The 17,989-nt window shown below is 40.5% G+C and overlaps 1 protein-coding gene across 4 annotated transcripts in view; it reads right to left on the reverse strand.

The window, feature by feature from the left end:
• The window catches only part of LOC118120925 (LIM domain containing preferred translocation partner in lipoma), a 153,335-nt gene that overhangs the window by 18,816 nt on the left and 116,530 nt on the right, over positions 1–17,989 (reverse strand). For all 4 annotated transcript variants that reach the window (XM_035176427.2, XM_035176422.2, XM_035176425.2 and 1 more), the window contains one exon: positions 7,662–7,831. In XM_035176427.2, coding sequence (XP_035032318.1) covers positions 7,662–7,831 — 170 coding nt within the window. The remainder of the gene's footprint in view (positions 1–7,661; positions 7,832–17,989) is intronic.

Genomic DNA, 17,989 nt, shown 5'->3' on the forward strand with positions numbered 1-17,989 from the left:
AGATGGATGCGGAGCCCCTGTTGCTCGCAGCTCTGTTCAATAATATGATCTCGTGGTTACAGGAAGACTTCCTGAAGTGAAAGGAGGGAGAAAATTACTCTTCATTTCTAAGACTACATATTCAAAACGATGCAGTGGCTTTAATAATCCCACTAATTCAGAGCATTTTGTGGCTTGAACTCAGTGGAAGGTATAATGACTGCTAGAACACAATGAACATTTTTCTTTTTTTATGTGAAGCTGTGAAAATGTCTCAAATGAATCTTTTAAAATCACGGCCGATAAAGAAGGTCATAGTTGCTAGGTAATTCCATCAGTCAATCAGTCGATGTTATGGGTAGATTTGGTGACACGTGTGGTTACTGGGGGTTTTATTCAACAGCAGAGCTACTTCTTTGGAAATACAACTTGCACAGTTTTTTAGAAAGAATTGCTGCCTCTAGTTCATTGCTCACTAATGAAATTAAAAAGTAAAATGATAGCATTAAAAAGCAGACATTGAATTTTCTGTCTTGCTTTGTAGAGACATTTTTGATGAACAATGACAGTCACTACTTCTGTGACTAGCACATTTCACTTCCTGAGACTGCTTTACAATGAAAATGATGTAATTTGAGCAGCAGCAGTTGAAAATGTTATGTTAGCATTAACAGTAACTTTATTCACCACTGATATGGTGTGAAGAGAGTGACGATTAAACAATGAGGCAGATAGTGAAGAGATCACATTCTAAACAGATGTGCTGGATTACATGGGGCATTGTTGAAGTGAATCCCTCCAACATATACCTGGACGTGATGCTGTCTGTATCTGGTGTTTTAACACAAAAGCTTCCAGACTGACTCTCGGTCTGTCAAATGACACCACTTTTCCTCAAAAGTGGAGCAATCTTCTTAAATGTGTTACATCTCATAACGTCCCTCACAAGATTTGTCTGAGACTGTGTCCTTTACTTACAAAAGCCTCAAGTTTCTTCACCTTAATGTGAAAATTTACTGCAAAAAAACTGACGCTTCACACAATGAAGCCGTCTGTGGGTAAGATTACATGCGTATGAAGGATTAATGTGAACAAACCTGAATCAACCCATGCAGGCCCTTTGGTTCAACACATGAAAACGTACTGTAAACATCATCATGGCTTTGATGAGAAGATTGATACCACTATGTCTGTACACAAAAGCAGATGGGCTGATAATAAACCCACTTACCAGCCCCGCTTAAGATCACTTATCACATCTTATTTCATTCATTTGTACAAAACCTTAAACGTAAATCACCATTGCAGTAGTAACATGTTGTTGCCAGGAGCAGTTTGATAGACAAATGAGATACAATGTCTTGATTGTGAGCTGTAAAAAGATAAAAAGTTCAGTTAATGATAATCTGTTATATTGTCTTTCCCCACTGGGTGTGTCTTCCATTCAGCTTTGTAGATTTCCATAAGCCCTGTGATTAATGCTCAAAGTTGCAGAAAACATACATTCAAGAATAATTTGAATTAAATTGAGCTTTCTGGGAAAGCACTTAGATGCACTAAAGCCAAACTAGTGTCTTTCAATAACAGTGATGGACAGCTCTCTGGGTGGTGTTTGCACACTCACTCATACTTTCAGTCTTATCATCTATGCAAACAGGGAGTATCTGGAGCTGTGGGTAACCTCCGACTGAGTCATATCAGAAAAGGAAAAAAAACAATGGTGAGCCAATGTTGGCACATTAACTCCATGCAAACTTGGACATTAACTGAGCGGCTGTCGAGTTTATCAACATCATCGTGTTTTTAAATACGCAGCGATAAGGACTCAGGCCGGGGAAGTGCCGAAGACAAAGTCTGAGTGCTGCCCTGCAGTTTGTGGGCAAGTCGTCTGACTGAGGTTTGTTCGCCTGACAGTTAACAGGTAGGAAAATCTGGATGTAGATAATAACAGATGGGGGTGAGTTCCTGCACATTACTAAAAAGGAATCAAATATATCTAGACAATGAATGAGGCAAATCACCCAGAGGAACAGATGGATCTTGTCAATATAAATGCCAGTATTGTTCTGCAGAATATGCAAAGTTCTGGACTAGATAAAGGAGCTGCTGATCCCTTACTCTGATACAGGGCAGAGAACTCTATTGGATGACAGTCGCTCTGGCAAACAAAATGTATTCCTACAATTCGTGGCAAAGGGATTAATAGATTTTTATTTGACATTGTACAGATTCTACTAACAGTTCGTTTCCTCAGGCAGCTGTTAGACCTGTAAGATATTCCTACATCAAAATGTAATACACTGCCAGAGGCAGTTACAAACATTTACTTCACACTTAGAGTACATTACATAAGGGATTAAAAATATAAAATGTGTTTCCATTAAGTTAATACTCAAAGTCTTAACAGAACATCTATTGTGTGGTCTTAAAAATGTAGTTTTGACTTACACTCTATCATCAAATACATGTACGTACAAACACACATACTGTATGTAACTTGGGACTTCATATATTTAACATGGGGAGTCTATAAAAACATGATTAAATTGGAAAATGGGGGCACTGTGTTCTTCAAAACAAAACTCAAGATATCTCAGGATCTGCTGCTTTGATTTGGACTTGAATTACTATTGTAATTTTTTTCTGTGACCTTTGGACAGAGCCACACTTGCTGTTTCTAACCAGCTGCCTCCTCTAGATTAATATTTAGCATAAGACATGAAAGTAGCATCAATGCTCTCATCTTCCTTTGAAATAAAGTGAACAAGTGTCTCTCCCAAAATGTCAAACTAGGAAAAGTCAACAATAAAGTCTCATCACAAGGTTTAACTAAACTCATAAGTATGATGATGATGCGATGACGATCTCAACAGATTTTGGACTGACGTGGTAAACAGCCCCCTCCCTCACCATCATCCATCCATTATATATACCCTTTATCCTTCGAGGGTCGCAATGGAGCTGGAGCCAATCCCAACTGACGCTGGGCTAGAGGTGGGGTACACCCTGGACAGGTGGCCAGCTTATCACAGGGCCAACATACAGGGACAAACAATATTTTACACATTCACACCTAGAGTCAATTTAGAGTCTACAATCCACCCAATCCCTGGTCTGCATTTGTTATGACACATTAAGAGATTTGTTCATATATTTATTTTTTGGATAGGGTTTATCGTTAGAGCATGGCCGAATAGGGAAATAAATACTCTCCACATGGGGGGTGGGGTTACCTCCCTTTTTAGTGGACAGCTCAACACACCTAACAGCGACACACCTGAGAGACTGAGGAAAGCAACGGCAGCTGACCTAATGTTGTGACCAAACAAACCTCCAGTCAAGACTCTAGACAGTAACCCGGAGCACAGACTCTTTTTCACTACACTACTTCATTGTGCACGCGGACACTTTCCCCATTGTGATGGAAGGTTTCTGGACGCCGATGAAAGGAGAACTCAGGCAGCAGCTGATGTCTAATGCAGAAGAGTTTAATGTAGACTTGATCCATCAAGGAGACCAGAAGGTGAAATAACCAAACCCTAACAGAGTTACATGAGCGATTGTCACCCCCAAGTCTGACGATGTCTAACACAGCATCCCAATATATATCTCCCTCTACTTGCATAACCCATTCTAACAGCACATCCATGAAAGGCTAGAATTGCTGTCACTCTCTATGTTACATGTAGGTGTTCACATACTACTGGATAGTTAAGTCTAAATATGCATTCCTAAATCACATTGTGTCCTTACGTCTTGCCACTGGTGTAATACCCAAAAGAGTTAAAGTTTGGTGGATCTCTGTCTGGCGCATCTGAGTTAGATATGAAAGTCCTTGAATATAGACACTACAATATACTGCTAGTTGGCCCTTTATCTACAACCTGACCTTGGGTATTGCTTGGAGAGAGAAGGGAGTATATGAGCAATGAGAGAGGCCCTATTCTCATAATAGTGTACAAATGTAATGTGTGAGGATGGTCAAAAATCACTTAGGAACTGAAACCATACGCCCCATTCAAGCAGGCGGAGCTCGGAGACTGACCTGGCTGACGCCCAACAGATCGCATTGTGGTTCACGGGCCCACAGGTGGAAGAGGTCGGGAAGTTCAGCTGAAAAGTGTGAATAATCCTCAGCCACCACAGTGAGATAGTCTGATTGCACATGGGTAAGTGAGATAAGTATATTCAAATAAGCTTGATCGCCAGCCAGTTCACTTTGTCTTTTAACGGCATGTCTTCAGACAGTGGGAGGAAGTCAGAAAACCCGGAGACGACCCACTCGGACACGGGAAAACATGCCAACTCCACACAGAAAAAAATTCTAAACTTCCAAGGCATATTAAAGCTGTTCTGGTGGCACATGGTATATTGAAACACTTAATATTGATTTTCATTTTAATTTGTCACCTGGCTGTATCTCTTATAGGTCGCCCAATCTTATGGAAGTGCAACTGTAAATCACTCCAGTGCTTTTTCAAGATAAAAAAAACTGAGGGTAAAAATAGGTTTATATGCTACAGATATAAAACAGCAGGTTGGAAAGTGAGAGTAGTTTGAGAATATACAGATAAAAACACAATTCAAAATATATCATTAATGTTCATTTTGCTCTTAGAGATTCCTAGACTGACTGACTTGGAGGCTATAACTTGAAGTTTTCCTCTTCCTCCCTGGGATATGACATTTCTCTTCAGAGACTCAACACTCACGTTCATTTTCTAATCGTACAGAGGCGTATGACCCTGAGGATGGGAATAAAAGAAGAAGAAATTACTTTCATTAAGAAATTCAGATTTCCCCCATCCTTTTGATCTTGTGCCAGAAGAACATTTATGCTGATGAAATGCATAAATAAAGTTCTTAAATTATCCCATTCCTCTTTAGCGCATGTATCAGAGTTGGAGAACTTCCAGACAAGACAACTACAATCACAGTGAGTGCCTCTGAGAGGGGGTGATTTAGGAGATGGCCTGTCGCTGGTTTAAACATCATGTACAGTAGCTCAGCTCGGAGAATTTACTGGTAAAGTGCACGTCAACTCATATCCTGCAAGTGATGTAAATGAATTGTATGTGTGTGTAAATATGTGCTGTTCCAGAAGAATCCAGCACATCAGTGTTCGAATAAAATTCTAACTAATTAATTTCTTTCGGACAACTTGTTATTCTGTAACTACTCTGGTCATCGCAATGCTTTATCTCTCATCTACTACAAACAAAGCCTTAACCTCCTCGTTAACTAGCACATTGTAAACTACACTGAAACTTGTACAAGCGCAATTATTTTTCCTTAAACTCTTTTTTCTACAACCTGGAAAGTGGAACACAAATAACTTAGTGTGGCCCCTGTCTGTCTCAGGAGGCTTATAGGAATAAACCCATAGACTTTGTAAAAAGATGGACAATATGACAGCTCCCCAGAAGTGAAGCTAAAGCGTCTTAATCTGGCTGCACTAAAGGTCATAAATCCTTTCTTATCCATGTTAGCAGATGGGACATGGACCAAACTAAGAAAAAAAATCAAAGAACATTAAAGAAAGATTTCCTTAAATATGGTTTCTGTTATTCACTGTAGTTATCTTCACAGTGGTGTTAGTCCTGGTTCAAGTTTTGTCATCTATTTGATGCTATAAGAATGTGGTGAAATGTCACAATTGACAGCTGAGACTGACTCAGACACGTGTATCAATAGGACCTCACTACGACGCAGACTCTGACTCCAAATCCACAAGTTGGCAGCATTTGGGAAAGTTCCATTGTAAAGACCCATTGTACAGTTCCTCCCTTTCTCAGCTTCCAGATATGACCCACAAACTTACCCATGAAATTGCTGACAATACAAAACTTGTAGTCATTTCCAGCAGTTGAACTGATTTATGACGAAACTGAAACATATTGTCATGAAACTCAAAATGAGGGGATTTCCTTGTGGTCTCTTCAGATCTTTCCTGATAATATTGTGCAACGAAAAACAGTACCGGTCACTAAATGTCTTTAACTTCTTCTTCTGTTTGGTCAAATTTAGATAGAAAATGAAAAGGAACATTTGTTTTCTATTATCCACACAGAGATGTATCACCATGTTACCTTTAAAGATGATTAGGGACAGGGAGATCAAATGACTAATGTCTATCACTTCCTCGGCTAGAAAAAGTTAGAGGTGAGAAGTAAAGAGAGTGAGATCTGAAGCTCTGCCAATTTATTTGATCTGTTATTAACATTTGGCTTGGATGTCACTATGAACAACAGGCAACAATATACTGGACATTTGAAGCGTCTTTAACACTTGTGGACAGCTGTGAATATCACGCTCACACATTATCACCTTATGAAGCTGATATGGCTAATGTGTCAGCAAACAGCTTGTTTTCACATCCAGCAGACAAAGAGCAGCATTGAAATGTATCTGGAGTCGTGTTTCCGTCCAGAATTCACTCCCCCAGCTACTGAGAATAGTATCCAACTATGTAGCTGCTAAATGCTTCACTATGCTCACCAGCTAATTGTCAACATAGAAGCGCTTTTGTCACCGGAAAAGCTGCACACCACTGCTAGAATTGCTGCTGATAGCAGTGAGAACTAAAAGTATGCTCTGAGAGTGCATACTTCTGCTAATGCCCTCACCATTATCTAACATCATTTCCCATTAACAATCTAGTTTGTGGCAGCTGCCATATCAAATTCTTTCCGACTACAGTTTCATAAGGAACCCCAAAAAAAAGGTTGAAATCTCATAATAACATGAGAGATCTCCAACACGATGTGCTGCTTCGTTGCTGCATTTATATGCACAGCACTATTGGCTCACGTGTGCACTAATGCTATCGTCCATAAAGTTTTTACCATCCACACAGTAAGTTTTCATAGTTATGGCTGCAGTCGTGAGTGGTGAGTGTACTCGCAAGTGGCATCAATGCATTTCTCTCTCTCATGCAAGAACTTGTCTTTCACTCTTTAGACTGTGTACCTGTCAATCACTGTCAAATTTTCTGGATTTGCCCATTTAATCATATCTGCACCTACATTTAATGGGTCTTTTTCTGAACCATATTGCATCCTTCCACCAAGTTTTTGTTCTTTGTTGTACTTTGTAGCTTGTGTGTAAACCGGCTGACTAACAAACAGATAAAAAGAAAACATAACTTCCTTAGCGGAGGTAATAAATTAAAAGCTGAAGGCGGAAAACCAAAACAATGAGCTGAAAGACTCTTAACAGCCAAGTGAAGCTGAGAGAAACTTCAGAGTAGAATTAATAATTCTCAGTGGGTTCACCACATCTTCATGTGAATATGAAAATGTTTGTTGGGAGAGCTTTAGAATTACAAACCATCACAGCACTTAACTGTTAGCTGGGCGGTTTTAAACCTAAAACTTATAACTTCAAGTTAATATTATTCATTATTCTGCTCATTCCTTTCAGGAGATAACATTTTAATAATATCAAACTGAACATATAACAAGACCAACTAAAGTCACTCAAAAGTCAGTTTGACTGAGGGATCAAAACCAAAACAAAGACAAAAGAGGAAATGAAGATGTGTGGTGATACGAGCAGTTTTGATGTGAACAATCCTGGCACAGAGCTGCCAATGTGCCCCCCACACAGACTCATCAATAACCAGGGTGAGCTTAAACATGGTGCTGGGACAGGTGGTTTTAAAAAGCACTGAAGTTACTTACGATATAGCAAGGCTCGCAGTACGCCTTCTTCTCCACAGCATAGAAGGGCTTGCCACGCAGCTTGGTGCTGCAGGTCATGCAGACGAAGCAGTCGACATGGAAGACCTGGTCCATGGCAGTGCAACCGGTGCCTTCACCCACCACGTTGTCTCCACAGCTGGCACAGCGCCCTGGGGAGAGGAGAAGGAAGAGGAGGAGAGGCTGAGCCCAGATTCACCATAAATCCACAGATACTTAAGATCAGGTAGCATTTATCAGGAAACCAACAGTCCCATTCCACTCAATGAAAACAATTGAAAGGTCCCTACAAATCATCCAATCATGAATATTATAGTGAAGAAGAGCTGTAGAGTTTGATTCTTTTCCCATGCACTGGCAGAGGATCTAATAATAGCAAACAGCATGATGTGATGAGAAGCATGTTAGAGCTGCAAATCGTCCACAGAACACAACACTTCGAATACAACCAGGTCAAAGGAAATGGGCTTTGCTAAGATATATTTTTTGCAACAGGTCTCTAAAAAGGAGGTGAAAATAATCCTTATAAGGCTAGATATGTCATACACGTTATCCTGGAACAATTTTTAAAAACTTGAATGATGCAAAATGATGCAAAGAGATATGAGACCAGAGGGCTGCAACTAAGGCTTATTTAGATTTTGATCATAGTTTTGGAGTTTCTGGCAGCTGTGCTTCTAAACTACCATTCATTCTTTCAATAGAAATTGTTAGACTGTGTATAAAAAACATGCAAGGTTAGTAGAAAAAGATACTCCCAAGGTGCATATTGGTAGGAAGCATCCACTCACAGAGCTTACAATTCTGTGTGGGTTGAAGCGAAAGATCACGGCTGTCGAGAAAACAAATTTTACAATTTGCCGCTTCGGTGAATTTACAGTCAAAGTCTGGGTCAATTCAGGGTGAATTTGGCAACTACAGTGGTGTGTTTTGTTCACAACTGCAACAACTAAATGTTTGTAAAGTGCTACAGCTCTGGTTCACGCCTCTGGGTGGCTTCTTCTTCTTCTTATTGGAGCCAACCGCCACCCCAATAAAATGGAAAATAACCTTTTTGTTGAAATAATTAAAACTGGTGGCCATGACATAAACCTGTAGGCTTGTTTAATTATCCAGGAGACTCACATGTTTCTTTATTGAGGAAAATTGAGGATATCATTCAAAGCAAAAATTGGAAAAGAGAATTCGGAGTGTGAAGAAATATACCAGAGTCTGCTTCAACTTTGCTACTCGTTTTTAGCTGAAGAAGAAGATACAATTACATTTTATTATTTGAAAAACTGTCAGAAATGCAGATCACTAGTTCTTCTGAGGTGACTCATTTAAATCAACTTGTTTTGTCCAACAGACAGAGCAGAAACCAAAGTGTCTTCCAGTCACAATTAAATACAGAAAAGGACAAAAGCAGAAAATCTTCATATCTGAGAGGCTGAAAATGGATTTGCCTTGAGATCTCTAATTGATTATCAACTTTATGCAGATTTATTTATTAATGAGGAAAAAAACATCAGGATAGAATGAAAATGTTCTAGTTTGTTATGTATGGCGAACATTTATTTTAATGCTACTCAGAGTGATTTAAACAGTTTTCACACATGTGCTCCGGAGAATTTCCTCACAATTGGGTCTGGACATTCTCCGGAGTTTACCTTTGACACATGAACGACGCAGCTCAAAACATCACAGAAATCTCTGGAGGGTTATGTGACGGGTGGAACAGCAGGCAGAGGCACGAGGTTAATTCTGCTGCGGAGATCATATGATTTTATTTACAGCACATCAACACCGTCTTACCACCAAAAACTATCTTTACATCTTTGTCTGGGTCTTCTATGTGTATGGCACCGCTTTTTTATTCGGAGATATTTGTAATTTTCTTTTTCTTTTTTTTCCTTTCAGGTTTGCGTCAGTCCCGTGTTGGAAACATCATCAACACACCCACTTGCTCGCGGTGGATCCACCTGCTGTGTTCTCACATAGGGTCATTTGGACATTCTCTAGAGTCTTTACTAGGGGGCTGGCCAGAGAATGTCCGGAGCCTCTCATTTGGACAGTTGAGTTCTCACATACAGCCCCACCGGAGAATAGCTGGACATTAACTGGAGTTCAGTGCATGTCAGAAAGCATCTTAAGATATCACCTGTTTCCAGTCATTTCTGTTGATTTCTGACAGGCTGCTGTCTCCCTGGCACTGCTTGACCCAGAGATCTACAGACAGAACTGCTGCCCGTGTTCCAACTCATCATACCTTGTTCCCCCCAAAAAAATTATAAGCTTCCCCTTTAAATGCCTCCTTTCAATGATGTCAGAAGCGTCTAATCTTCACTTCTATTTCAAACGCTGGATAAGGACGGATTAAATACTATAATTATGCCACATTAAAAGAGCTATAGACATCACCAAAGTGTGACATCTATTTGAAAAAGTCAAGCGTTAAACGATAAAAAAGAAAACTTTAGAAGTACAACTAAGTCTTTGTAAAAGGGGCACAAGTGAACTGATACTATTGCGCCAGAAAGGGGCTGATTGCATATTGCGGGACATGGCATTTGAATATCTTTAATTGAGTTAGAGATATCTTTAATTGAGTTTAAGATGTCCTCGACTCAATACAAGTTATCTTCAACCCAATTAATGACACTGTCAATTTAATTACTGGTATCTTACAATAATAGGGTTTAAGAAGATATCTGAGAATGTTTTATTTTTTACACATCTGAGGACAGATGCAATCTCTCTGAGGAAGTACGATACAGTATATTTAATTAATTCAAGTTCAGTTCTATGGATCCTTTTTGTTCCTTTTTCATTTTTTGCCTCATCTAAAGGCTGATTTGGGCGATGATTGACACCCTGTATGTTCTGAACAGAGCAGTTCAAGCGTGTTACAGACAGAGGCGAGACACTAACCGGGGGAGATAGAGTATCTGATGCTTGCATTTTCACAGTTCCACTTGCTGTTTTCATATCAAAAAATTCAAACGGAGTGTAAAGCGGAATCTGTCTCAGGTATCAGCACAACTTTGGAAGTCATATGTTGTTGAGATCAAATATCTGCTTGACTGCGAGGCCCGCTAATGGTATTCTAATCTCAGATAACTCATTATCTTATCAGCAGCCTCACTGGAAACTGAGAAAAGTTGCTTGAAGAGCGACGGGAGCCACAACTTTCCCAGCAACATTTTCCAAATCCTTACTGCAACATTGATATTTGTGACTTTTTTTTAGTACAGGATTCTTCGTTTATCGCCTGGGGAAACATTAAGAAACAAAGGACTGACAGATTGCAGCAGAAGACAGTTTCCTTTAAAAAATTCTTATCACAGCAGCATTTTGTACATTAATTTAGCGACTGCTGTCATCCACGGCGACTTATAGCGCAGACAAGTTTTCATTAAACCTGCTATCGTTTTCATCTGCTCCCATAGCTCTATCCACACCTCAATTATGGCTGTGTTACCTACTGTACAGGGAGGCAGATTAAACAAACTAGTGAAGGCACGTCTCCAGGGGACATGTGGGTGTCAGTGGAATCACAAGCAGGGTAATCACTTCAGAGAGCCAGAGGGAAAGAGAAAGGGAGAGAGTGAGCGAGAGACAGAGACAGAGCACGCCGAGCCTGTTAGTGGCTTCAGATCACAGGCCATCTTCAGTGAGTGGATGAGAATGCCAAACATGTCCCACAGGGCTCCCACTTTAAATAGCGAGAAGGAAACCTCTCGGAAATCCTTTTCCTTTTGGCAGTCTGTGATCGTAAGGGCCCTCAGGAGCTATTTGTGCGCGACTCTGCTTACAGTGTACACAGTTTTACCCCAACACACACACACAGGCGCATATACAGTGAAAAAAAGAATCTCTTTGAGCCAGACATGCCACACATGTAGACCGATAAACACAAACAACAGACACATGTATCATGTACTGTATATACAAGCCCTCAGACATGTCATGCCAGGCTGCACATACAAATCACCAGCCCACACATGAACACACATGAACCTGTAACAAAGAGCAGCGGATCTGAGGCTGCTCACAGTCGGCTTTAAAACTTGTGTGTGTGTTGTATTTCTAAATATTCCCCCCATATGTTTTGGACAGTTTAATGATAGGATTAAGAGTTTGTAAGCACCTTGTTAATCATAAAGTGGCTGTCGCTATAATGGCAGACATGACACTATGATCTCTGTTGTTTGAGAGGAAACAAAAGCCTTTGTTTTGACAGCGCTCACACTATTCTCTCCCATTATGCCAAGCGGTTTTTCTACTGCATTCTGTAAGTAGTACAATTGACTATTTATTAATATAATGGGTTAATGGACAAAATTCAGTCTGTTGTAGTATGTTTCAGGATCCATGATAAAAAAAAAAAAAAACATGAACTTAATAAAGACTTATCTGTTCATTATTTTCTCAGTTAATGTATTCATTGTTAGGTCTAAAAAATACAGGATAAGGGTTAAACATCAATTGTCCAGATGCTGAGGTGACATTTTTTTGCTCTTGAAAACCCCATGTGTCAGGTTACTATCATAGAAGAGAAAAATATCCAAATATCTGCAATTTTCCATTGCACAATTAATGAATGAATCAATCATTTCATTATTTCAGTCCTGCTCTCTGCTATTAGCCAGATTATACTAACCTTTGCTGTGTTCCATGTTCAGTTATATTTAATATCACTGAGGCCACAGTTAAAGCTGGTGTTGTCCCTGCATTACACCGAGAGATTTTTCTTCCCACTTACATTGTTTAGATTATTAGAGACACCTCTGGGTATGATGTAGTCCAGTATAATACCACCACTAACTGAGACTTCAATGATAATGCATATAATTGAACAGAGACCTTGACAGCAGTGTCATGCAGGTATTAAATGCATTTAATGACACTTAAAAGGTCGAGCTAATAAACTGGGCATGGAATGTAAACTAAACAAGGATGTAATTTATGATTTTCTTGATGAACAGATTAATGTTTCAGTCAAATCATGTTTCCGAGGGCACGCTGCCATATTGATTGTTTTGTCAGACAAATGAATAATCAAAACAGGACTGTATGGTGTCCAAGTTTACGATCACAGGAAGAAGAGAAAATGACCAGTCCCACATTTGAGAATCAGAGCCGTTTCTGCATTTTTGCACAATACAATAACTTAAGCAATGAACTCATCGTCAAAATTGTTGCAATTGTCGATTGATTTATTGGAAATAGCTCTATTCACTCATTTACTAGTGTTTAGGTCGTTTTTTGTAAAGACTAATATATCATTATATCAGGTCATTTTCACATTTGAGAGGGTGGCACCGGACACTGTTGTCATATTTGCCTAATGAATTAAACAATGGATAAATTAACAATAATAACAAAAAAAGGTTTCATTCTTTAAGCCCTTTGCCACCACACCTGTAGATCTACAGCATGCATTTACTGTAATGTGTTTTATTGTAGTGCACGAAAATGATTCTACAAAGTGACAAACTGAGAAGCTTTTCAGAGAATCTGTGGCTGTTTTTCTCTAACAGTCGTACTGTAAGATAATAGAGAGACGTGCAGGGTGTTTTACAAAGCTTAACATCAATAATTTCACACGTCTGCATCAGAAATAAGCATTTTCGATTTTTGCGACACTACATCAATTGACTTCGTGAATAATACAGGACAGCAATTGAAGCAACATCGTATTTACCCCTGTGGAGATGATCCCAAATACTTTCGAACTATTTCAGCTGGGCATAAAGGAATCATGAAAGGCCTCGCCACTCCCAGTGTCCCTTTGCGCACGGAATGGAACCAAAGTCTTAATATCAAAACTTCAAATAGTTCCTGTAGAACCAATGCAATGGTGACGGGGGTAGGAGGGGGAGTTCATTTACACTTTACTCACTTTCTTCCTTTCATTCTTCAACCCTCAGAAGTGTCTCTTCTCTGTTACGTCGAAAGTCAAAAGAAGGACTGAAGAGAAACTCTTTTCTTCTTTTTTTTAAAAGCAGCACATTCCCTGTGAGCTATAGAGGCTTAGAATGGTTAGACAATTTAATTGGATAAAAGGAAAAGATAAAAGAGGCCCTGACTTTGTTCCATAAATAATTGATTTCTAATGTATTTGTAGTGGCAGTGAGACGCTGTTGTTTGGGAATGGGGGATGTTGAGTGGCAGAACGCTTCAGATTTCCCTCAGTCTTTGCCTTCTTTGTTTTTTCACGCCGTGATATTGAAGCGGCATGAAAGGCAGAGAGGGAGCACACTTGCAGCTCAATTTGATCTTACATCGTCAGAAATCAAAGATCGTGCATGTAAAGAAGGATCGCAAGGAACTTTTTTTGTGGGAGACCAAACTTTTCACACTGTGTTACTAAAGAATACAATTCTGCTGGTGCAACCCTTGCAAACCCCAGAGGCAAACCCAGCGACTATAGCTCGTATCCAAAACTAATAAAAGAACCACAAAACCCATTTGGGACTAAAAACTAAAGTTCTGGGCTTGGATTAAAATATCCAATATATATATATATATATATATTAAAACACATAACACATTCAACCACCTAATATGTGTTTGTGTTTCAATATTATCAACACAACAAGGTAAAAGTAAAAGATTTAAACTTAAGTAATAGAAATGTGGCTACAACATATTATCTTGCTTTCAGTGGGCACAGAAGTGTTTCCACGCTCTAATAAAACATTAATTTATTGTGACACCCTTAAAAAGGTGAGCCAAATAAAGGTACAAAGTTGTGATAACTTCTTCACACTTAATTAAAGACATAAACAATAGGTCAGCGAGTGGTTAACGGCAGAAAATAAGTCTGCCGAACACATTAGGCGTGTAACTGCCAGCTACTGAAGTGCCAGGGGCCACCATTTGCTCAGTGTTTCATCTCTTTCCCCTCTAGGTTAATCTACTTTGTTGCCTCGGATTGCCCTCTGCGCAGCCTGACAATGCTGTGGCCTTCAGTTGCCTTGGGATGACAAGAGAAATAGCTGTCATCGCTGCATTTCAATCTCTGAATGCCTCTTTCCTAACCCCTGCCTTTAATCTCATCCCCAATGTCAGCAAATAGCAATCTGCAGAACTGCTGCGGCGATGGTGGAGGATGGAGGAGAGGCAAGCCTGTGCCACTAAGCATTACAGCCCGGGCTGTCACGGCCTGCGGCAGCGGTGCAAGGGGGTGCTGAGTGTAGGTTACATGTTTTAGAAACAGGTTGGCAGGGGCGACATGGAGGGGTGCCAGGGAGCGAGCGGGGCTGGCGAATGGGGTGAAAGAGAGAGAGAGAGGGAGGGGGAGAGAGAGAGAGAGAGAGAGAGAGAGAGAGAGAGAGAGAGAGAGAGAGAGGGGGGGGAGCAGGTGAATGTGTGTGTGTGTGTGTGTGTGTGTGTGTGTGTGTGTGTGTGTGTGTGTGTGTGTGTGTGTGTGTGTGTGTATGAGCAAGCAGCAGAGTATATGGACAAGCTGTGGGCTCAAAGACGTCCCCGTGTTTACAGTATATGCTGTTTATCCGTGCGCACCCGTGTGCTTGCAAAGTATGTCTGCGTTTGCGTGCATGAGCATGCGGATGCCTACTCATTCCTGAGGTCAAACGCTCACTCTCAAATGAAATCTAGCAACGTGAGTGCCCGGAAGCCTCAGCTGGGCTCGCACGGCAGCTGATCTTGCAAGCCTCAGTGGAGCTGTCTCAACGAGGCAGGATAGCAAGTGCCGAGCCTGCCGGGGGAGGAAGGGGAGGGGAGGGAGCGCAGGGAGGAGGGTGGTGGTGGTGGTGGGGTGGGGGCGGTCGGATGGGGCAGTCACCTCACGTGAACCGCTGCCAAAAAAGTGGGCTTGTGACGCCACAAAGAGAGGCCCCCGTGCTGGCACACTGCATCCGGTGAGAAACTAGAAAGCAGCATTGCGAGGTCAGCGGCAGCACTGGGACAAAATAATGAGAGGAAACAAGTGGCGTGGAGGATCCATGAACAACACTGAAAACAAAAAAATACTTAATGCTTTGTAAAACCGACCCCCACGCTAAAAATACTGCCAAATACGATTAAGTATTGAAAACATCTTGTGACCAGTTCCAAGCTGATGACATAGCAGAAAAAACGATCTCATTCATAAAAGAACTGAATTATAGACAGTTTTAACATGAGAAAAAAAAAATAATCCTGAAAGTCAAATCTACAGCCTCACACTGACATACTGTAGGTTTCCCTTATGAAAGGCAGCCACGATGGTTCATCCGTGGCTATTGTGTTGTATAATCTAGTCTTTTGCAGTCGTACATTATAATCCACTGTAGGTGGTATAGTGATGCATGGGCTTTAGATGAGTTGCCATGTCACCAGACTGCCTCATATGATGCCTCCCTGCCCTCGGGTGGTCTCTGACCTCCTTCCAGCAGCATTATGCTCCGCTGTCTCACAGTGACTGCAATTACATACACATGGAGTACAGCACAGCACAACAAAGTCATGGCCAACACTCAGTCACTGTGAATGGAGGAAATCCTCTGATAGTGAAAGAGGAAATGGGCTCTTCACAGTAAAGGGCCTACAAGGAGTTTGCTGTGGGGGGAAATGAGGGCAGCTTAGGTAAAAGGATGACACTACACCAAACTGTTGCTTTTTTCCAATTGTGTCAAAATCAAGTCCAGGATTTTGATGTGATTTAGTATTTTATCCAATGCTTTACTTTTATGCAGCTATTTGATAACATGTTAAAGTTCATTTGTGCTGCCAAAATGAACGAAAAGAGATCCGTCCGTTTCACTGCCCAAATTTTACATGTCTTTTACGTTGGCATGGTTGAAATGCAATACCTCCACTAGAGGGCAACACAGAGGCAAGAGTTTCTGACAACAACAAACATGGCGACAGGACATTGTAGAGGCAAAATAGGCCTCTTCCACATGGTAACATCACAGGCTTCTGCCTTTAGTTTCTTTCAAACTCGCAAAGGGTCTCCTCAAAAGGTTCCGCCAAAGCAGAAACTTCTTCTTCCCGTCCCATGGTTGTTTCGCTTGAACTAATGGTTACACTGCCCCCAATGATTTCCACTGGTACTGCTCTGACATGCACAAATATGGACGAAATGAAGGCTGTACTGAGTATGGACAGAAGGTTGCATACCTGTGTCTAACATTGTGCATGTTTACGTTTACACATTGCTAAACTCTAACTTTTGTCAGATATATAGCAGAAGAGCAGCAGGTGTATATGTTTACATTGCTGTTAAATTAAACAAGTCAGTCATGAGGACATGCATCTGACAAGCAGTGTCAGCGCTGACCTTGGTGGCAAGTGCACTGAAATTCCTGTGACGGCTTCACAATAAAAGACGCCCTGTTTTATGAAGCAGCAGCGGCAGTGGGAAATGCAGGATACATATTCACTGGGATACAACTTAATGGACGTGAACAGTAAACAGTGTGGTTAGCATTAATAAGATTTAACTGGATCACATGCATGGATTGTTTCCTGTAAACACAGTTTGAATTTAGGCGAGAATGATAGAGACTGTCACTAATACTGGTCACGTTTTCATGCACTTATTTCCTCCTTCCTCCATTACGTTATGTTTTCTCCTCCGTTTGTTTGTTGGTTGTTTTGTAGGTTTGTGAGCACGATTACACAAAAACAACAGAACAGATTACCACAGAACTTGGATGGGACATGTGTCAAGGAAGAACCCATTAAATCTTGGTGTAGACCTGGATCAGCGAGCACATCCACAAACTTCATTGTGAGATTAGGTGATTTTTATGAATGTGTGCAACTTGGTTCAGGTCCAAATAAAAACCCACATTTAGTGAAATTAAATGTGGTTTCTTAAAAGGGACTGTTCTCTACTGAGTGCCATTCTAGTTTCCATGTGTATTTTCATTTTAGAATGAGTAGGAATGGAAAAAGATCTGACTCAAAAACGTTGATGCTTGACTGAGGTGTAGGAGTTGGTGTGTTGACAAAAACAAGATGTGAAACAGATCTAGTGAAGAAATCATGGTGAACACGAAACATGTGACTGAAACCTCTGCTTCACTGTGAGAGGAAAAATAATGCCAACTAAAATCAGCAGATCTGTGTGGTGTGATCAGGAGACTAACAAACAGAAAGGTCTCATTTCTCATCATGTTTTTTTGGTTTGAGGTTTTACTAGCCTTCTTTTAATCACTGTTGGTCATCTTGTTGCTCCCACTTCCTATGCCACAGCTAAAGCAGGCGTTTATCTTGATGAAGCATCTCCTCACAGTAGTTAATGGAAACTTATATTAATTAGCATTTTCTTTTGCTCTAAATACTGTTCAAATTTGTGCTATATATTTGGATTG

The sequence above is a fragment of the Hippoglossus stenolepis genome, chromosome 14, assembly GCF_022539355.2.
Source record: "Hippoglossus stenolepis isolate QCI-W04-F060 chromosome 14, HSTE1.2, whole genome shotgun sequence".
NCBI classification, from domain to species: domain Eukaryota; kingdom Metazoa; phylum Chordata; class Actinopteri; order Pleuronectiformes; family Pleuronectidae; genus Hippoglossus; species Hippoglossus stenolepis.